General features: G+C 37.4%; 1 protein-coding gene across 4 annotated transcripts in view; it reads left to right on the top strand.

Moving 5' to 3' along the window:
- The window catches only part of CEP170 (centrosomal protein 170kDa), a 130,578-nt gene that overhangs the window by 11,346 nt on the left and 101,141 nt on the right, over positions 1-18,091 (top strand). For 3 of the 4 annotated variants that reach the window (XM_011981156.1, XM_011981155.1, XM_011981152.1), the window contains exon 1: positions 15,621-15,775. In XM_011981156.1, the coding sequence (XP_011836546.1) occupies positions 15,671-15,775 (105 nt within the window). In that variant the 5' untranslated portion in view covers positions 15,621-15,670. Of the gene's footprint in view, positions 1-15,620; positions 15,776-18,091 lie in introns of those variants that run through there. The other variant, XM_011981154.1, reaches the window with a different exon arrangement.

The raw sequence follows: 18,091 nt of genomic DNA, 5'->3' as shown, positions 1-18,091 counted from the left end.
TGTAAAGAATCAATAATTCAAAATTTAGGGCCGGGCACAGTGGCTCATGCCTGTAATCCTAGCAGTTTGGGAGGCCGAGACAGGCAGATCACCTGAGGTCCGGAGTTCAAGACCAGCCTGACCAACATGGAGAAACCCCGTCTCTACTAAAAATACAAAATTAGCTGGGCGTGGTGGTGCATGCCTGTAATCCCAGCTACTCGGGAGGCTGAGGTGGGAGAATCGCTTGAACACGGGAGGGGAAGGTTGCAGTGAGCCGAGATGGTGCCATTGCACTCCAGCCTGGGTGACAGAGCAAAACTCCATCTCGGAGGGGGGGAAAAAATTCAAAATTTATAAATTGGAGAGGTAGGAACAAATAGAATCCAACTTGGTGAAAGGTAATTAAAGTAAAATTTAGAGCTTTAGGGAGGGTACCATACGCTGGGGACAAGGGGATGGGACCGTTTGGTATCTAGAAGAAGCAGGTCTAGTGTTTATTGTGAGTAACATTTAGAGCATAACTCATTGGCCGGGCGCGGTGGCTCACGCCTTTAATCCCAGCCCTTCGGGAGGCTGAGGCAGGCGAATCACGAGGTCAAGAGATTGAGACCATCCTGGCTAACACAGTGAAACCCCATCTCTACTAAAAATACAAAAATTAGCGGGGCGCAGTGGCGGCGCCTGTAGTCGCAGCTACTCGGGAGGCTGAGGCAGGAGAATGGCGGGAACCCGGGAGGCGGAGCTTGCAGTGAGCTGCGATCCGGCCGCTGCACTCCAGCCTGGGCGACAGAGCGAGACTCCGTCTCAAAAAAAAAAAAACTCATCACTAGAATCTGGCACCTTTTCCTAGTGGATATGGGGTTGATTCCAAATTAACATCCCCTGCCCTTCAAATATAATAAGATGAGGGGTAGGAATCGTTCATCAAAGAATGCTGTGTTGACAACCATTTGCTTTCATCTACTTCTCAGATGTCTGCTCTTGCCACTAAGATTTCTAATGTTTGACTTTCCTTTCTCTCTTGTTCTTGGGCCCAATTTGTAGTCTCCTCCTCCAGTCTGCGTTCTAAATCAGTACGTTATGCTTTTCCTGTGCTGTAATATCTTTTCTGTTTCTTTTTGATCTTCCTAGTCAGCTTCATAGCCCACTCTGCCTACCCTCCCGTATTGTCAGCCCATGCAGTCCAAGCTGAAGGAGTCTATTTGAGAGATTAGAAAATATACTTTTGGGTTTTTTTTGGGTTTTTTTGTTTTTTTTGTTTTTTTTTTAATGAGACGGAGTTTTGCTCTTGTTGCCCAGGCTGGAGTGCAGTGCCGCCATCTCGGCTCACTGCAACCTCTGCGTCCCGGTTTCAAGGGATTCTCCTGCTTCAACCACCCCATTAGCTGGGATCACAGGCGCCCGCCGCACGCCTGGCTAATTTTTGTATTTTTAGTAGAGACAAGTTTTCTTCATGTTGTCAGGCTAGTCTCAAACTCCTGACCTCAGGTGATCCACCCGCCTCGGCCTCCCAAAGTGCTGGGGTTACAGGCGTCAGCCACCACTCCCGGCCTACATTTTCTTGATATAGTTAGGATAATTTCTTTATAGCTGTCATCATATCATTACCTTCTTTTATATTTTAAAATACCTTTATAGAAGGTGAAGCATTCTTATGTTTTCATTCACAAAGCAGTCATTTTAGTTGTAGTGGCATTTTGGTAAAGGAAAGGATGTTGTTAACATTGTTTTATAAGGCAATTAAATTATTAGTGCCTGTTTTTTTGCACTTTCTAGTTCTGTAGTCTTAATGGGGAGCACACCTGTAGTTTGCACCAGTTGGCCTGAACTGAATCTGTGATTCAAAATATTCATATTCCTTAGTACTTCTAAATAATTCATGCAAAAAGTTGTGTTTCATTAACTTTTCATTTTTGTGTTTAGAGGTACCCTCCTACACAAAATAAAATTTGCCTTCTGCAATTCCCTGTTCATTTAGATATTATTAAAACTTTGAACTTTGTTTTCATAGTGTGAAAATGGAATATTAAGCACTTTGTTGTTGAAATTAGTGCTTCTGGCTGGGTGTGGTGGCTCACACCTGTAATCCTAGCACTTTGGAAGGATGAAGTGGGAGAATCACCTGAGGTTAAGAGTTCAGGACCAGCCTGGCCAACATGGTGAAACCTCGTCTCTACTAAAAATACAAAAATTAGCCAGGCAAGGTGGCAGGCACTTGACATCCCAGCTACTTGGGAGGCTGAGGCAAGAGAATCACTTGAACACAGCAGGCAGAGGTAGCAGTGAGCTGAGACCGCACCATTGCACTCCAGCCTGGGCAAGAGAGCAAAAACTCTGTCTCAAAAAAATAAAATAAAATAAATAAATACATAAATCAGTGCCTCTTAAACTGTGCACAGTGGTGTCTACAGAATTAAAAAAAAAAATACAGATACCTATACCTTACCAGTTATATTATGATTATAAGTTGAAGTCTTCAAGTATGAAGCCTAGACGTTGATAAATACATACACACATAAAAGTGTGCTTGTGTGTACAAATCTCCACAAGTGATTCTCGGTCTAAGAGCCATTAGCTTAAGGTGATCTCCTTAACCAAGGGTGTTCTTCTGAGGAAATAAGGTGGAACATCTAACAGTGGTGGTGAACGGCTTAACTTTCAAAGTGAGGAGATGAATATTGAAACTGATCCTATGAATTGCTTATTGCAATTCTAGTCTGATTTATTTTATATTAAATGGATTGTGTTCTTTTTTTTTTTTTTTTTTTTTGAGACAGTTTCTTGTTGCCCAGGCTGGAGTGCAGTGGTGCGATCTCAGCTCACTGCAACATCCACCTCCCAAGTTCAAGTAATTATCCTGCCTCAGCCTCCTGAGTAGCTGGGATTACAGGCATGTGCCACCATGCCTGGTTAATTTTGTATTTTTACCAGAGACAGGGTTTCACCATGTTGGCCAGGCTGGTCTCAAACTTCTGACTTCAGGTGGTCCACCCTCCTCGGCCTCCCGCAGTGCTGGAATTACAGGGGTGAGCCATCACCACGGTCGACCAGATTGTATTCATATTACTAAGTAATCAGAAAATTCCCAATGAATTTTATGTCAGATTTCTAATATGGCTATTGGCCTCTTGATAAAACTTCACCAGAAAAAGTTTGTATTGTGCCACTGCTACCTATTAATGTTTGCTGAACATTTACTAAAGTTTCAGGCATCCATACAAGGTACAAGATATACCAGGATTACTAATAATCACTTTACTCAAGCAACTCAGTTTATAAGGGAAAATAGACAAAAATAAGTATATTTTCTACGAAGAAGTTTAGGAGTTGCTGTAGGTGTATGTGAAGGGCAGCATAGGTGATGAGAATTGGGAGGCTGGGAATTCTATGGGTGTTTTCCTGGGGGAAGTGGTTGCTGAGAAGCTCACTATGAAAGGTCTTGGGACTGCACAGAGCTTTCACTTTCAAATTCAGTTGAACATGGAACACAGGGGAGGGGCAGAGTAACATGGGGAGCTAACAGGGCTTTTTACTCAAAACTGAAGAGTTTGAATTCTATCTTGAACTCTACAGGGAGCTATTGAGAATTGGGGAGTGAAATTATTAGATTTACTTTTATAAATGTAATTTTGATAGCTGGATAGAGGAAGGATTTGGAGAGTGGGAGGTTAGAGACAAGGGATTCAGGTAAAAGAGTTCTGCAGTAATTTATTGGTAAGTACCAGTGGGATAAGAGGAAAGGCACCAAGCAAGATATTTAGGAGGTGGAATCAAAGGGACATAATGAGTTACCTAAATAAAGTGGGAGTGGGAGATAAGATATCTGGGCAGTTGGTGATGCCATTCACTAAGACAGGGAGAACAGGAAAAAAGGCACATTTCTTTAGATGAAAGCGTTCTGTTTTTAAAAAATTAAACCTGAGGACCTTGAACTGAAAATGACTAGTAAGCAGTTAGAGGGAAGGTCTGGATCTTGTAAAAAACGTTTTGACTTGACATTATATGTGTGACATTATAATAAGCAATATTGGAAGCCCAGGGTTTTCAAAGAAGTCCCAAAGGGATTATGTATAGGGGAGTAACCTCCTAAAAACAGAATTTAAAGAAAAAGTAGACACTTTAAAAGAGATTGAGGAGTGCCCACAGAAGTGAGAGGAAACCAGAGTGATGTTTGTAGAAGGCAAGAATGGTCAAAGATATTGAGAGGTAATTTAAGATAACAATGCTAGAGGTCATTAGATTTAACAATTAGGAGGACATTTTCAACCATGAACTATTAGCACCATAGTTCAAATTCCAAAAATTACTTTGACTTCAGAAATTCAAATTTACTAATATGTGGACTGAGTTCTGTTATAAAATTACTTTCTGATTAGGTGATTTGAGTTTTTCTTTAATAGATGTATATACACCATACACTCTAGTACGTTTACTATAAGAAAATTCAAACATAATGAGGAAAATTATACTGTTTTTTTTTTTTTTTTTTTTTTTTGAGATGGAGTCTCGCTCTGTCGCCCAGGCTGGAGTGCAGTGGCCGGATTTCGGCTCACTGCAAGCTCCGCCTCCCGGGTTCACGCCATTCTCCTGCCTCAGCCTCCCGAGTAGCTGGGACTACAGGTGCCCGCCACCTCACCTGGCTAGTTTTTTGTATTTTTTAGTAGAGACGGGGTTTCACGGGGTTAGCCAGGATGGTCTCAATCTCCTGACCTCGTGATCCGCCCGTCTCGGCCTCCCAAAGTGCTGGGATTACAGGCTTGAGCCACTGCGCCCGGCCTTATACTTTTAAAAAATGTATCTACCATTAGGTTTTGGGTTACTTCCACTTGTTGACTATTAATGCCAATAATTTTTTATCCATGTTAGCTTCTTTTTATCCTCAAAATTGCAGAAGCTTTTCTCTAAATGAAATATATCAATATTCTTTTATTTTTTTATTTTTATTTTTTCCAAGACAGTACCCTGTGTTGCCCAGGCTAGAGTACAATGGCACAATCTTGGCTCACTGTGTCCTTGACCTCCTGGGCCCAAGCAATCTTTCTGCATCAGCCTCCCTTGAAGCTAGCACTACAGGTGCATCACCACACCTGGCAATTTTTTTTTTTAATTTTTTGTAGAGACAGGGTGTCACTTTGTTGCGTAGGTTGGTCCTGAATTCCTAGGCTCAAGCAATCCTCCCACCTCGGCCTCCCAGGGTTCAGTATTCTTTAGGCTGGCTGTGCCTAGCAATTCCCTCCCTTAAGAGAATTCTTGTATTTCACCTCTCAATCAAACTACAAAGAAATTCCATTGAACTATTACATACCTCATGGCGTAGAGGTATGTAATAGCCCTAGGTATGTACATACCTCTGGTAAAGATAAACCTAATCACTTTAAACATCCGTAGCCTAAGAATTACAGTATATGAAAGAACAGTCTTGCCAGTGCAAGGAATATTTAAAAATTTTAGACAGAAGATAGACCCGATTGTTTAAATTTACTAATGTGTATGAAAGTCATAATGATGCTATCTTTTTTGAGATGGAGTCTCGCTCTGTTGCCCAGGCTGGAGTGCAGTGGCGCAATCTCGGCCCACTGCAACCTCCACCTGCCAGGCTCAAGCAATTCTTCTGCCTTAGCACCTCCAGTAGCAGAGATTACAGGCACCAGCCACCACATCCAGCTAATTTTTTATATTTTTAGTAGAGATGGGGTTTCACCATATTAGCCAGGTTGGTCTCGAACTCCTAACCTCAGGGTGACCCACCCTCCTCGGCCTCCCAAAGTGCTGGGATTACAGGTGTGAACCACCATGCCTGGCCTATAGTGATACTCTCTTAATTAAATTAAAATACAAGAGCACTTAATTTTCTTTTGATTAAATTTTTCTTTTCCGCATGCATTATTTTATCAGCCATTCTGCATGTTTATATACGGTAAGTATGAAATATTTAACGAAAGACATCCTTAAGGTAAATAATAGTGTCATTTGTAGAGTACCACTAGCCACGTATGAATATGTAAATTTAAATTAATTAAAATTAAATGAAATGTAAAATTCATCTTTTTAGTTGTATTAGCCGTATTTCAAGTGCTCAATAGTTAATATATGGCTTGTGGCTAATGTATTGAACAGGAACATTTCCATCATCACAGTCTGTTGCACAATGCTGGTATAGAGATACTTATAAAAATTATAATTTAACATGAAGATAAAAATAAAAACTGCATAATTTAGGCTAGTAATTAGCAACTTACTGTTATACAGTAAAGTATGTTAGTGATATATTCACTAAATACATTCTTGCTTAAAATAGACTCTGAGACTTTTCAGTTTTCTACACTTTGAAGTTTCAATTCAGTTTTCATATGTTATACTGAAGCTGCAATGGAAATGATTTGTACCCACCTCCCAGATAGTTAATGTACAGTGAATCAGAAAAGGTATTGAAGATGAACAGAAACTGTTTTTAAACGGCACAAGAATTAGCAGTATGCTAAAATTAATTACAGGCACATGACAGAGAAATGGTTGTCATGAGTGAGCTAAGAACAGTGAATCAAAGCATTTGGCTTTCAGGGTCTTACAGACCCTAAACTCAGACTGCTTTCTTCCCAGTGTCACTCCCTCCTGTAGACAGTTTCAGCTCTTTGAAATGGCTTTGTATGTCTTTTCCTGCTCCTAGTGCTCTATGATCTGGCAGTTTTTCAGATTGATAGTTATTTAGTGAACCTGCAGATAGTTTACTATTCTTTCAGATTCTAGGTTTCTAATCCATGCTGTACCCCAGTTTACTAAATTTGCCTCATTTCTCTAGATTGATCCGCTGATTTTTGGTCAGCTGATTTTTGGTTTTTGTTTTTAATAACTGATTGATTCTTTCTTGTCTGGGAACTTCTCAAGGAGAGAATTTTGGAGCCTGCTGGTGGCCAAACAGGAAGCTGAGAAGATTGAAAGTAGGCGGAAATTTACATGAACTGTCAGCATTTATTGCCCAAACAGAGTGTCAGAGAACTTCTCGTTAAGTTAAAATATATTCCTTGTCAGTCATACTCCAACTGTAGCCATATCCGAGACTAGCGTAATCACCTGCATCATTTTAAGGTATATTTAAGAAAAATACAAAGGAGATAGTGATTTGTGGGAAAAGCCCCGTATTTGGTAGCTGAAGGTCCAGATTTGAATCTAGGTGTTTATACTAGATTTGTAACCTTGAATAAGCCTTTAACTTTAGTTTTCTTAAGGGAAAAATGTTTCTTGAATGCTTGTTTTGGGAGTTAAATGAAAGAATGCAAGTATTAATAGAAGCAGTTAGCACAGTTACTGGCACAAAGGAGGTACTTGATAAATGTCTGAATCTAAGTCTTAATTGATTTTTTGGTGTAAAGCAACACAATTATGCTTTATTAAGGGTAGTACAGTTTTACAAAAGCAAACAAGTCATACTTAACATTTTTCATAAATTGGCAAGGAAAACCTAGCAAGAATTATTAATGCCTAGATAATTTATGGAAAAATATAACTTATTTTTTCTTAGGTATTTTCTTTTAAGCATTTTATTGAATGGTTTCTATGAAGAAATCTTTTATTAAATCTCTGGCTTGCTAGCTTTTCCTGTCAAATCTAAGTCTTCTGTTAAAAATATGTAATAAACTCAGACACAGAATGTGCGGCTTGGTATTTGGAATGTCATCTTCACTTATTTTTGTGAGAAGTGTGTTTTTTTGTTGTTGTTTTTTTGTTTTAGTTTTAATGCTATTTCAGATTTAAGTTGCAGCTGATATTTTTTCTTTATACCTATTTGCTTTAATTGCCTTTTACAAAAGAATTAATAATATATATGGCAGATGATAAAGGTAAAATTTAGAGTAGTCATTCCAGAATAATCATGAGCATATGAAAGCAGAAATTTTCCCAGTAATGAGTTTGTTCACATGAGCATGAAACAAGTATCTTGGTAAGTATCCAAAAAAAGCACAGCTGTGGATTTATTCTTTTGGAGTAGCTATATAAATAAGGGTGGAGATTTAAAATAAATGAATTTTTTTCCAAGAGTGTGTTTCATTCTGTGTGCCAGATCACATTAATTATACAGCAGAGCTGAATTTTCGAATGGGTTCTAAGCACACGTTAGTTTTGCAAAGATATTTCCCTAGACCACCCCAGCCGAAACAGCACCACCTGAGTTATCCTGTCCTCTTTGCTTTTTCATGTTTCTTTCTTCCCACCGCCCCTGAAGTTTTCTTATTCATTTATTTAGCTATTTGTTTATTTTGTTTCTATGAGATTAGAAATTTTTCTATATTGATCCACTCTCTTTCCCCAGTATCTTATGGTGCTTACGACTTGTGAATGAAGAAACAAACTGGGTTTTATTTTATAGTACTCTATAAAATGGGGTTCTCATGTATAATCAGTATGCATTATGTCCATTTTCTAAAACTTGAAGAATTTTTGTAGCTAAAAACAATTATGTGTGTATACACACATATATGTGAAATTCTTAGAACAGTGCCTGACTCATATTAAGTCATCAATAAATGCTACCAATTATGAATAAAACCATTTGCTTTTATAATACATGATTTGCATTTTTTTGATCCTGAGTTATTATGACATATGTTTGGACTTTATTTGATAATGAATCCTTAGTTGAAATGCCACCCTAAATTATTTCCTTCATTTTCAGAAGTACGTGGCATCAAAAGACAGACCTCTGGTGTTGAGGATATATTTTCTATTAGGAACTTTTTAGGGGTGAAAATGTGAAATAGATTCCTGAATTTATACATTTGTTTAAAATTGTATCTTTTAGATACTTTGTATGATGGAGTAAAAAGACATGGCAAAATTACAGATGCCAGTTGATGCAAACCCTTAGTGTGTTTATTTTAGTTGGTAAGCTTTACTGCTGGTTCAGATTACAATTTTGTAAGGTAAAGTTTATCACTTTTACTCCCCCTTTGTTTATATTTTCATTGATTTTATTAAGAAAACCAGATCTTCTTTCTCCTACAATTTATTCTTTCAGGAAACAAAGCTAGGTCCTGGGCCAACCCCATGGAGATTATTGTCACCCTTTCATGCCTGTTAGTACCAAAAGAAAAGTTGTCACATGGATGCCTAAGTAGATAGTATCTTATTAAAATGAGAAATGCATAGACTAAAGGAAAGCATTTTCTACTGTGTAGACTCATAGTCCTAAGGTGAGGCCAGCTATTTCTTTCTCTGCAATAGCAGGAGTTGTGGGGTAAGAGGAGGTTTATTCTCTGTAAAGCCATCTGGTGATGAATCAGCCAGCCAATTGCCAGGGCATAAGGAGACTGCCCTTAACATGTGTTTTAGCTCAAGTGATTGTATACATTGACTATCATTTATGTAACAATGATTTTTTCTCAGGCTTAATAATCTGAGTAAACCAGTTTCTTTTTATGGGTGATGTGGTGCACTATTTTGTAGTTCTCTTGTAATGCTGTCATATATCAAGTGCACTGTTTATTATTCCCTGTCTTGACTTAAGTATTATAGTAATTAACATCATTCAGACCCCTCTTGCCATCGTTCCTCAATTTAAATGATATGTGACTAGGAACAACGTTTTAAATATATATATTATATATTAATTTTTATGTAAATATTATATATTTTTATATATATATATATGTTTTGAAATGGAGTCTCGCTCTGTCTCCCCTGCTGGAGTGCACAGTGGCAAGGTCTAAGCTCACTGCAAGCTCCACCTCCCGGGTTCACACCATTCTCCTGCCTCAGCCTTCCAGTTAGCTGGGACTACAGGCGCCCGCCACCGTGCCAGCTAATTTTTTGTATTTTTAGTAGAGACAGGGAGCCAGGATGGTCTTGATCTCCTGACCTCGTGATCCGCCCGCCTCAGCCTCCCAAAGTGCTGGGATTACAGGCGTGAGCCACCGCGCCCAGCCTAAAGTATTTGCTGTAAAATGTACATATTTTTGAAACCTGTGTAGTGAAGCTATGTGCTCTGCTCAATAACTGCAGAGTTTTTCTTTGTTTCATGTTTATTTAGAATGTAAAACTTAGATTATTAACATTTTAGTCCATTAAATCATGAAAAGAACTCTGATTTAGCAGGAAAGTCAGTTTTTAAAGTTAATGATAGCTTTAAATGTAAATGTAATGGTAGTTCCACGTAAATGGAACTATGATACTGGGCCAGTGTTCACATCTATCTGACACCCAAGTGTCTGAGCTTTAAACTTTTCTCAGATCGCTGGTGAAAACAGCTTTATGTGACAGAAAGATAAAGAATAAGAAAGAGACAACCGAAGAGGACTATAACTAGGATTTAATGGCTAGATTTAATTGCTGTCGAAGGTTAGATGATTAATTTCACCTCCTGCCCCTGGAGATTTCTAGGTTATCCTCACTTCAAGACTTGTAGCTGGTCCAAAGCTACTCATTCATTGAAAATAGCTTGTCAAATGCTCACTGTAGATGAAACATTGGGGTAGGCTCAAGGGATACAGTGATGAAAAAATGTTTCTGTATTTCAACTCTGTGCTGATTTAGAATGATACCATCCCTACTGTCACCATGCATGTCCGGAGTAATGACAACCTCCTGTTGTTCTAGTAACACCCTAGGCTTATCTCTGTCGTGGCATCTACTAACTGCCGTTCCCTGCAGTAGTGAGTTCCTTGAGGCAAGATTTTTTTGTTTTATCTTTTGTGTGTCCTTGATCCTCAAAAGTGCCTGGATTCCGCAGGCTTCTCAATAGCTGTTGAAAGAAGGGAGGGATGGAGGAAGACAGTTGTGCTGCCTTCAGAGAGCTCATCAACTTGAGGTGTAATCGTATCGTTACAGTATATAATTATTAATGCAAAAAATTATAGTTTAAATTCTAGCATAATAAATGTTTGAACAAAATATTGTGGGATGACAGAGACAAGAATGGCTAACTGTGCCCTGGGGGAATGGGAATAAACTTACTGAAAAGCAAATCTGTTAGTTTTGTACCTTCTCATACTCTTTGAGATTTCCTAAATGCTGAAATTAATAAGCACAGAAGATAGAGACTGATAAAATTTTGTATTATGGCTAGTCTGCTTTCAAGAATAGGTACTACAGTATTAGAAGAGACACTGAAGGCCAGGCATGGTGGCTCACACCTGTAAGCTCAGCACTTTGAGAGGCTGAAGCAGGTGGATTGCTTGAACTCATGAATTCATGACCAGCCTGGGCAACATGGCAAAACCCCGTCTCTGCAAAAAATACAAAAATTAGCTGGGTGTGGTGGTGCACACCTGTAGTCCCTGTTACTCAAGAGGGTGAGGTGGGAGCCCGGAGCTTGAGCTTGGGAGTTGGAGGATGCAGTGAGCTGAGATATTTCCACCGAACTCCAGCCTGAGCAATAGAGAGCCAGATCTTGTCTCAGTAAAAAAAAAAAAAGAAGAAGAAGAAGAAGAAGAAAAGACAGTGAGGATTGCTGATATGGAAAAATGGAAAAATTTGGGGGTTTGCTTTAGTTATATTATTAATCACTTTAAATGAAGTGCTGGAATTACAGGCATGAGCCACCACACTCAGCATAAAGATGGTTTTAATTCTGTCATTGATCTATTTGTCTTCTGTATGTTATGTGTTTTTTTCTTTTATTCCTTTATTATTGTCTTTTTAAATATTTAACTTTTTGTGGTGTATCATTTTGATTTCCCTTTTCTTTCTTTTACTGTATATTTTTAATGTATTTTCTTAGTGGTTACCTTGGCAATTCCAATTAATATCTTAAACTTATAAGCCTAGTTTGAATATATCAATTTAGTTTCAAGAGTATACAAATATTTCGTTTGTGTACATCTCCGTTCCTCCCCTGTAATATTATAATTGTCACAAATTACACCTTTATACATTCCCTTTCCAGTAACAGATTATAATTATTGCTTTATGAACTTGCTTATTAAACCATATAGGAAAAACAGAAGTTACAAACCGTATGAAAAGTATGAAAACAGTGGATTTACATTTACCTTTATAGACACCTTTATCAGTGGTTTTAAAAATTTTTATCACAGTTTTAAGTTACTGTCTAGTGTCCTTTCATTGCAGCCGGAATGTCTTTCACATTTTTTGTAGGGCACTGTGCTGACAAAAAAAAAAACAAAAACTGTCAGCTATTGTTTCACTAGAAATATCTTAATTTCTGCTTGCTTTAAAACATATATATATATATATATATATATGCTTGAAAGACAGTATTGCTGGGTATAAAATTCTTGGTTGACAGTCTTTTTTTTCTTCTCCTTTCCCACTGTCAATCCCACTGCTTTCTAGTCTCCATAGTTTCTGAGAAGAAATCTGCTGTATATCTTGCTGAGGCTCCATTGTACATGAAGAGTCACTTATGTCACTGTTTTCAAAATTCTTTCTATTTCTTTAGGTTCTGACAATTTGATTGTAATGTTTTTTGTGTAGAGCTCTTTGAGTTTATCTGCTGGTAGTTTATTGAGCTTCTAGGATGTATGTATTGATTTATTTTGGAAGTATTTTTCCATTAAGACTTCAAATACTTTTCTGTCATATTTCCTTCTGGGACACCTATAATGTATATGTTAGTATGTCCTGCTGGTGCCTCAGGCTCTGTTCATTTTACTTCATTTGTTTTTCTACATCTCATATTGAAGATAAGACATCCTCAGTGTTCTTATCTTCAGGTTCACTGAACCTTTCTAACTCCTGCTCATATCTGCTTTTGAGCCCCTCTAATGAGTTTTTCTTCAGTTATTCTGCTTTTCAGCTCCAGAATTTGTTTGGTTCCTTTTCATAATTTCTGTCTTCCTACTGATATTCTCATTTTTCTCATACACTGTTTTGCTAATTTTTTTGTTGATGGTTTTCTTTAGCTCATTCAACATATTTAAGACAGTAGATAGTTGATGTAACACCTTCGACTAATAACTACAATGGGCGTTAACAGGAGAGATTCTATCAAATCTTTTTTGTTGTTTCTTTATTTTCATTATGTTATTTTTTATTTTTTGAGAACTGTACTTTTTATCTTATTTTTATTTATTCATTTGTTTTGAGGCAGTGTTTCACTCTTTTGTCCAGACTGGAGTGCAGAGCTTGATCATGGCTCACTGCAGCTTCAACCTCTTGGGTGCCACCATGCGCAGCTGTTTTTTTTTTTAATTTTTCATAGATGTGAGGTCTTACTATGTTACCCAAGCTGGTCTTGAATTTCTGGGCTCAAGGAATCCTCCCTCCTCCACCTTCCATAGTGGTGAGATTACATACATTGGCTACCATGCCTGGTGAGAACTAGACCTTTTAAAAATTATGTTGTAGTACATCCGGAAATGTAATTCTTGCACTCTCCAGGGATTGCTGAATCTTACTTGTTCAGGGTTGAAGTGATTATCTGTTTGTGACTTTTGTAAACAGTTTTTGCAAAGTGTGTAGTTTTTGTTATATGTGGGCACTGAAGTTTCTTGTGTTTCCTCTGTGGTCAGCTATTGACCTAATAAATATTGTTTTAAATATCTGACCTCAAAAAGGAGAAAGAAAAACAAAACACACATACATTGTCTTTATATAATAAATTCCTTGGAAGTTTCTTAGGCCCGTGGGTATTAAAGTACTGGTAGCCTGCTGTTGTGTTGGTTCCTCAGTAATCAAAAGCAGCAATGAGATCATGCAATCCAGTATTTGGAAGACTACGTCCTTTTTGTGTACCTTGGCTCCAGGAAGCCACACTAGGAATGCAGGAGGCTGTCTCCAGGCTGCTTCATGGAGCTGTTGGGGTTGTGGCTGTGAAATGAGTGATAGCTGCTACCATGAAAGATGGAAATTCCGTGACATTTATCACCCTCTTTTACTATATGCCAGAGTTCCAAAATAGTCACTTCAGATAATTTCTGTCAATTGCATCTTTAGATGATATCTTCTTGGCTTTTTTTTTTTTTTTTCTCTCTTACAGGTGGGATACCTGAAATGCAGAAACATAATACATATATTTTTGCAGTCATTTAGAAAGCATGAGGGACTGGTAATTTAACTCAGAAAGTATACTCTAAAACCCATGTCTATTTGACTAATCCAGAAATTCTGGAAAGAAATGTACCTGCTATCACATCTGGTTAAGACCTTGGTCATATTCTATATAAGTTGGAAACCCAAAGGCTCCTTTCCCACCATTTAGAGGAACCTGAGTTGAATCATGTGCCTTGGCTACTGAAGAAACTACTAACCAGGTTTCAATTTTATCCATGTGTTTGGTCCATTGATCTATTTGTCTATCTTTTCTTTCTTTTTTTTTTTTTTTTTTTTTTTTTTTGAGAGTGAGTCTCGCTCTGTTGCCCAGGCTGGCTCACTGCAAGCTCCACCTCCCAGGTTCCAGCAATTCTCCTGCCTCAGCCTCCCAAGTAGCTGGGACTACAGGCATGCACCACCACACCCGGCTAATTTTTGTATTTTTAGTAGAGACGGGATTTCTCCATGTTGGTCAGGCTGGTCTTGAGCTCCTGACCTCAGGTGATCTGCCCACTTCGGCCTCCCAAAGTGCTGGGATTATAGGCATGAGCCACCCGCCCAGCCGTGAGATGGATTTTTATATAAAATTGTGTGAAAAGTTCATTAATATGGTTTCAGATTCCATATTGCAAATAACCTTCAAGAAACTACTGCTTGTATAATTTTTATGTAGTATCAAAGAAATTACTAAATAATTACAATTATTTGAAAAGCGTATTAAAATACCTCTCCCTTTTCCACCTGTTTGTTTGTATGAAGCCAAGTTTTCTTTATATATCATTAAATTAAGCAATATATGGCAATGGATTAAATTCAAAGCTGATAACAGGTTTTATTTTTTTAAGGTAGACATTAAAGAGATTTGAAAAATGTAAAATAGTGCTACTTTTCTTATTTTTGTTTTGGAAAATATGGTTACTTTGTCATAGAAATGTTAGTAATTTTAAAATGAAATTGGATTATTGTTATTTTAAATGAATTAATAAATACCAGTTTCATTTCTAATATGTAAAATATATATATATGTATGTGTGTGTATTGCTCATGTAGACAAATGCTCTTCAGAGTTCATTTTTTAAAGAGTTTAAAAGAGTCCCAAGAACAGAATGTTTCAGAATTGCTGCCCTAGGAAAATGTATTAAGAAAATAAAGTACACGTGAGGAAAAAGAAATTGAAATTGCATTCTGTAGTTTACACTTGGTAGACAAAGGAGCAGTTTATTTGGTCAACGTAGTTCTTAATCAGGTATCATATATACTCACTGAATTCATTGTGTCTTTCTCAAACCATTTATACCTAAGACATTTATTGGTACAGTATTGCTATTTTTCTGATGCTAACATGATGCTAACATGAGCATTTACTTGAGGATTATAGACCTTTATAAACTATGCTAAAAGGCTTTCAGAAGTATGAAAACTATAACCTACTTATTACTTTAATCTCTTCCTTTTTAATTGTACTCTTAGTCAATTCTGTGGGCTTACTTCACTGATGAGAATTTAGTATATATGTATATATTTCCTGGGACCTGTGGACAGTTCATTTAGTATAAATGTGAATGAATGCAGTTCTATTCTTAGGCCTTCCAGTGTTTGGTGAATAGCCCACTAAAGCTGAAAATATCTGAATGCATATTTTTCTTCATGTTTCTCTTCAGGATGACGTAGCTTTGCCAAAGACTTAGAAGCTAAGCAGAAAATGAGCTTAACATCCTGGTTTTTGGTGAGCAGTGGAGGCACTCGCCACAGGCTGCCGCGAGAAATGATTTTTGTTGGAAGAGATGACTGTGAGCTCATGTTGCAGGTAATTTTGTCAGCCTTCTCTATATGTGTTTATTCAAAACTTGAGATTGGTATATAATCTTTTTCTACTCCTTTAGAAAACAGTGCTATTTAGGTTTGAACTTTCTCTCCTTTTAGCTCCAGCTATCATTCTAATTAATTTTTTGTCCCCTTGAACCATCTAAAAAAAAAGTTCTAAGTCTTGAGGATTCTATTTTGAAAAATAGGTTCTCAGAATAAGGAAGTTTATTAGTAAGTGGAAAGTTTCACATTATACACTTTTAAAATAAGACATTGCAGAAATCAGCACAGCATGGACTAAAACTGAATTTTGATCACTAATACTTCAGTGATAAAGGAAATTAGTTTCAGCACGTTTAGAGATGTTCATTATGATGCCTGCCAGGAGTTCAAGCATAAGCAAAAATTGTTGACTATTTTTAAAAGCAAATTTTATTGTGTATATTTAAGGTATACAATGTGATGTTCTGTGATACATACAGATAGTATAAAAGTTACCGTAAGTTACTCCAAGTAAAATAGATCCTCAAGAGTACACAGCCTCAGGAAGAGGGTCTCTAGGAGTTAGAATCAGACGGGGGAGGCATAGAATCTTCAGGGAAAACACTATAAAACAAGCTCATCCAGCCTGGGCCCAGGATGGCTTTGAATGTGGCCCAACACAAATTCATAAAGTTGCTTAAAATATTACGAGTTTTTTTTGTAATTTTTTTTTTTTTTTAGTTCATCAGCTCTTGTTAGTGTATTTTATGTGTGGCCCAAGACAATTCTTCTTCTTCCAGTGTGGCCCAGGGAACCCAAAAGATTGGACACCCCTGCTATGAAAGGACAGGGACTAGAGTCTTTCATTCTTGCCAGAAGTTTAACAGGAAAAAAGGCCTGGTCAAAATTGTCTGTCTTTGCAGTTTTACGCTCAGATCAGCTAAGATTTTCCCATTAGTATCAGAAACGTGATGAAGTTAGCAGTCTTTGTTAGGATTTAAATTACATATTTCTGAGGGATTTTTATTAAATTTTCATTGAAATATCCAAATGGGTTGTGAACATCAAGTTGTCATGCACCTTCTGGTTCAGCTTAATTTAGAGGAAATGTGAATTTGATTATGTAGAAATGAAAACAGATTAATGCTTAAGTGGTTAGATATCCATTACATACTCTTCCTGTTCCCTCAGTTTTCCTTGACCCAGTCACTACATATTATGTTCTGTAATCTTGGTCTTCTGCTTAATTCCTGTGGTGGGTGCTGAAACACATTGATACTTTATATACATTTCATGATAACTAAAAACATAGGATTTTTTTTTTTCATTGGCTGCTTAGTTTAAAAAATAGTTACACAAATGGGATTGTCTTATTCTGTGAATACTAAACTGATCTTCTTTGCCTTGAGTTCCTGACTACTCTTCTTGAAAAGTTGTTATGTCTTTATTAAACAAACAAACGATGTATTCTTGGGATCCCACATAACAGGCCCACTCCTCACTCCCTAATCCCCGGAGCTGTAATGGCGTCTCACTCGAGTCAGTGGACTCTGTTGTTCTCTTGTCGTAAGTGTGCTCTATCTCTTGCTGTAGGTGTTTATGTACTGTCAGTGTTCACCATAAGCAGTTGGAGGGCAGGGTCCACTGTAGATTAAGGATATTCCAGATTTCAAACAAGTTGTAGACGTAGCGAAGCAGCCTGTCCTAAATTACTTCCTCCCCAAATCATTTTTTCTCAATATCCCTGATCTGTGTTTATCACACTCCTTTGAAAGCCACCATTCTCTGGCTCCATGAGCAGCCGTTCGACTCCTTTATTCTTGTATCTAATAGTAACGTTTCTCTTTACTTTGGAATTTACCTTTTCTCAACTCTAATTTGATTTTTTTCTTTGAATTTCAGTCCATTGTCCAAAGGATTTCTGCCCTTTTTCTGTGTACTCTTTTCCTCAGAGACAGATTATTTATGAGGATCCATTAAGTATTTATTGAGAGCCTACATGTACTTGAAATCTCACTTCTCTTACAACATTTGGAGGTTTTATCCTTAGACTAGATCAACTTGATAAATCGACAATGTGGTGAAATTATTTTGCTGAGTGGTGCTATGTTGCTTCTTACCAACTTAAGAACTGAATTTAGTATTTCATTAGCTTAACCAGAAGAAAAAAAAAATTTAAAACAAGGCAAAAATGAATTTTAAGTAATTTTTAGATTTAATGCAGGAGTTTTTTAAAATCTCAAGTTGGTCCACCCTCAAGTCTTCAGCAATTAATCACTTCACCTTTAAGTTGGCCTACTGGTTGCTGTGTCTCACGGTGGCTTCTGCTCCTGGC

This window comes from Mandrillus leucophaeus, unplaced genomic scaffold (genome assembly GCF_000951045.1).
Source record: "Mandrillus leucophaeus isolate KB7577 unplaced genomic scaffold, Mleu.le_1.0 Scaffold220, whole genome shotgun sequence".
NCBI classification, from domain to species: Eukaryota; Metazoa; Chordata; class Mammalia; order Primates; family Cercopithecidae; genus Mandrillus; species Mandrillus leucophaeus.
Note: the sequence above shows the minus strand (reverse complement) of the source record. Positions and strands in the feature narration are given on the sequence as shown.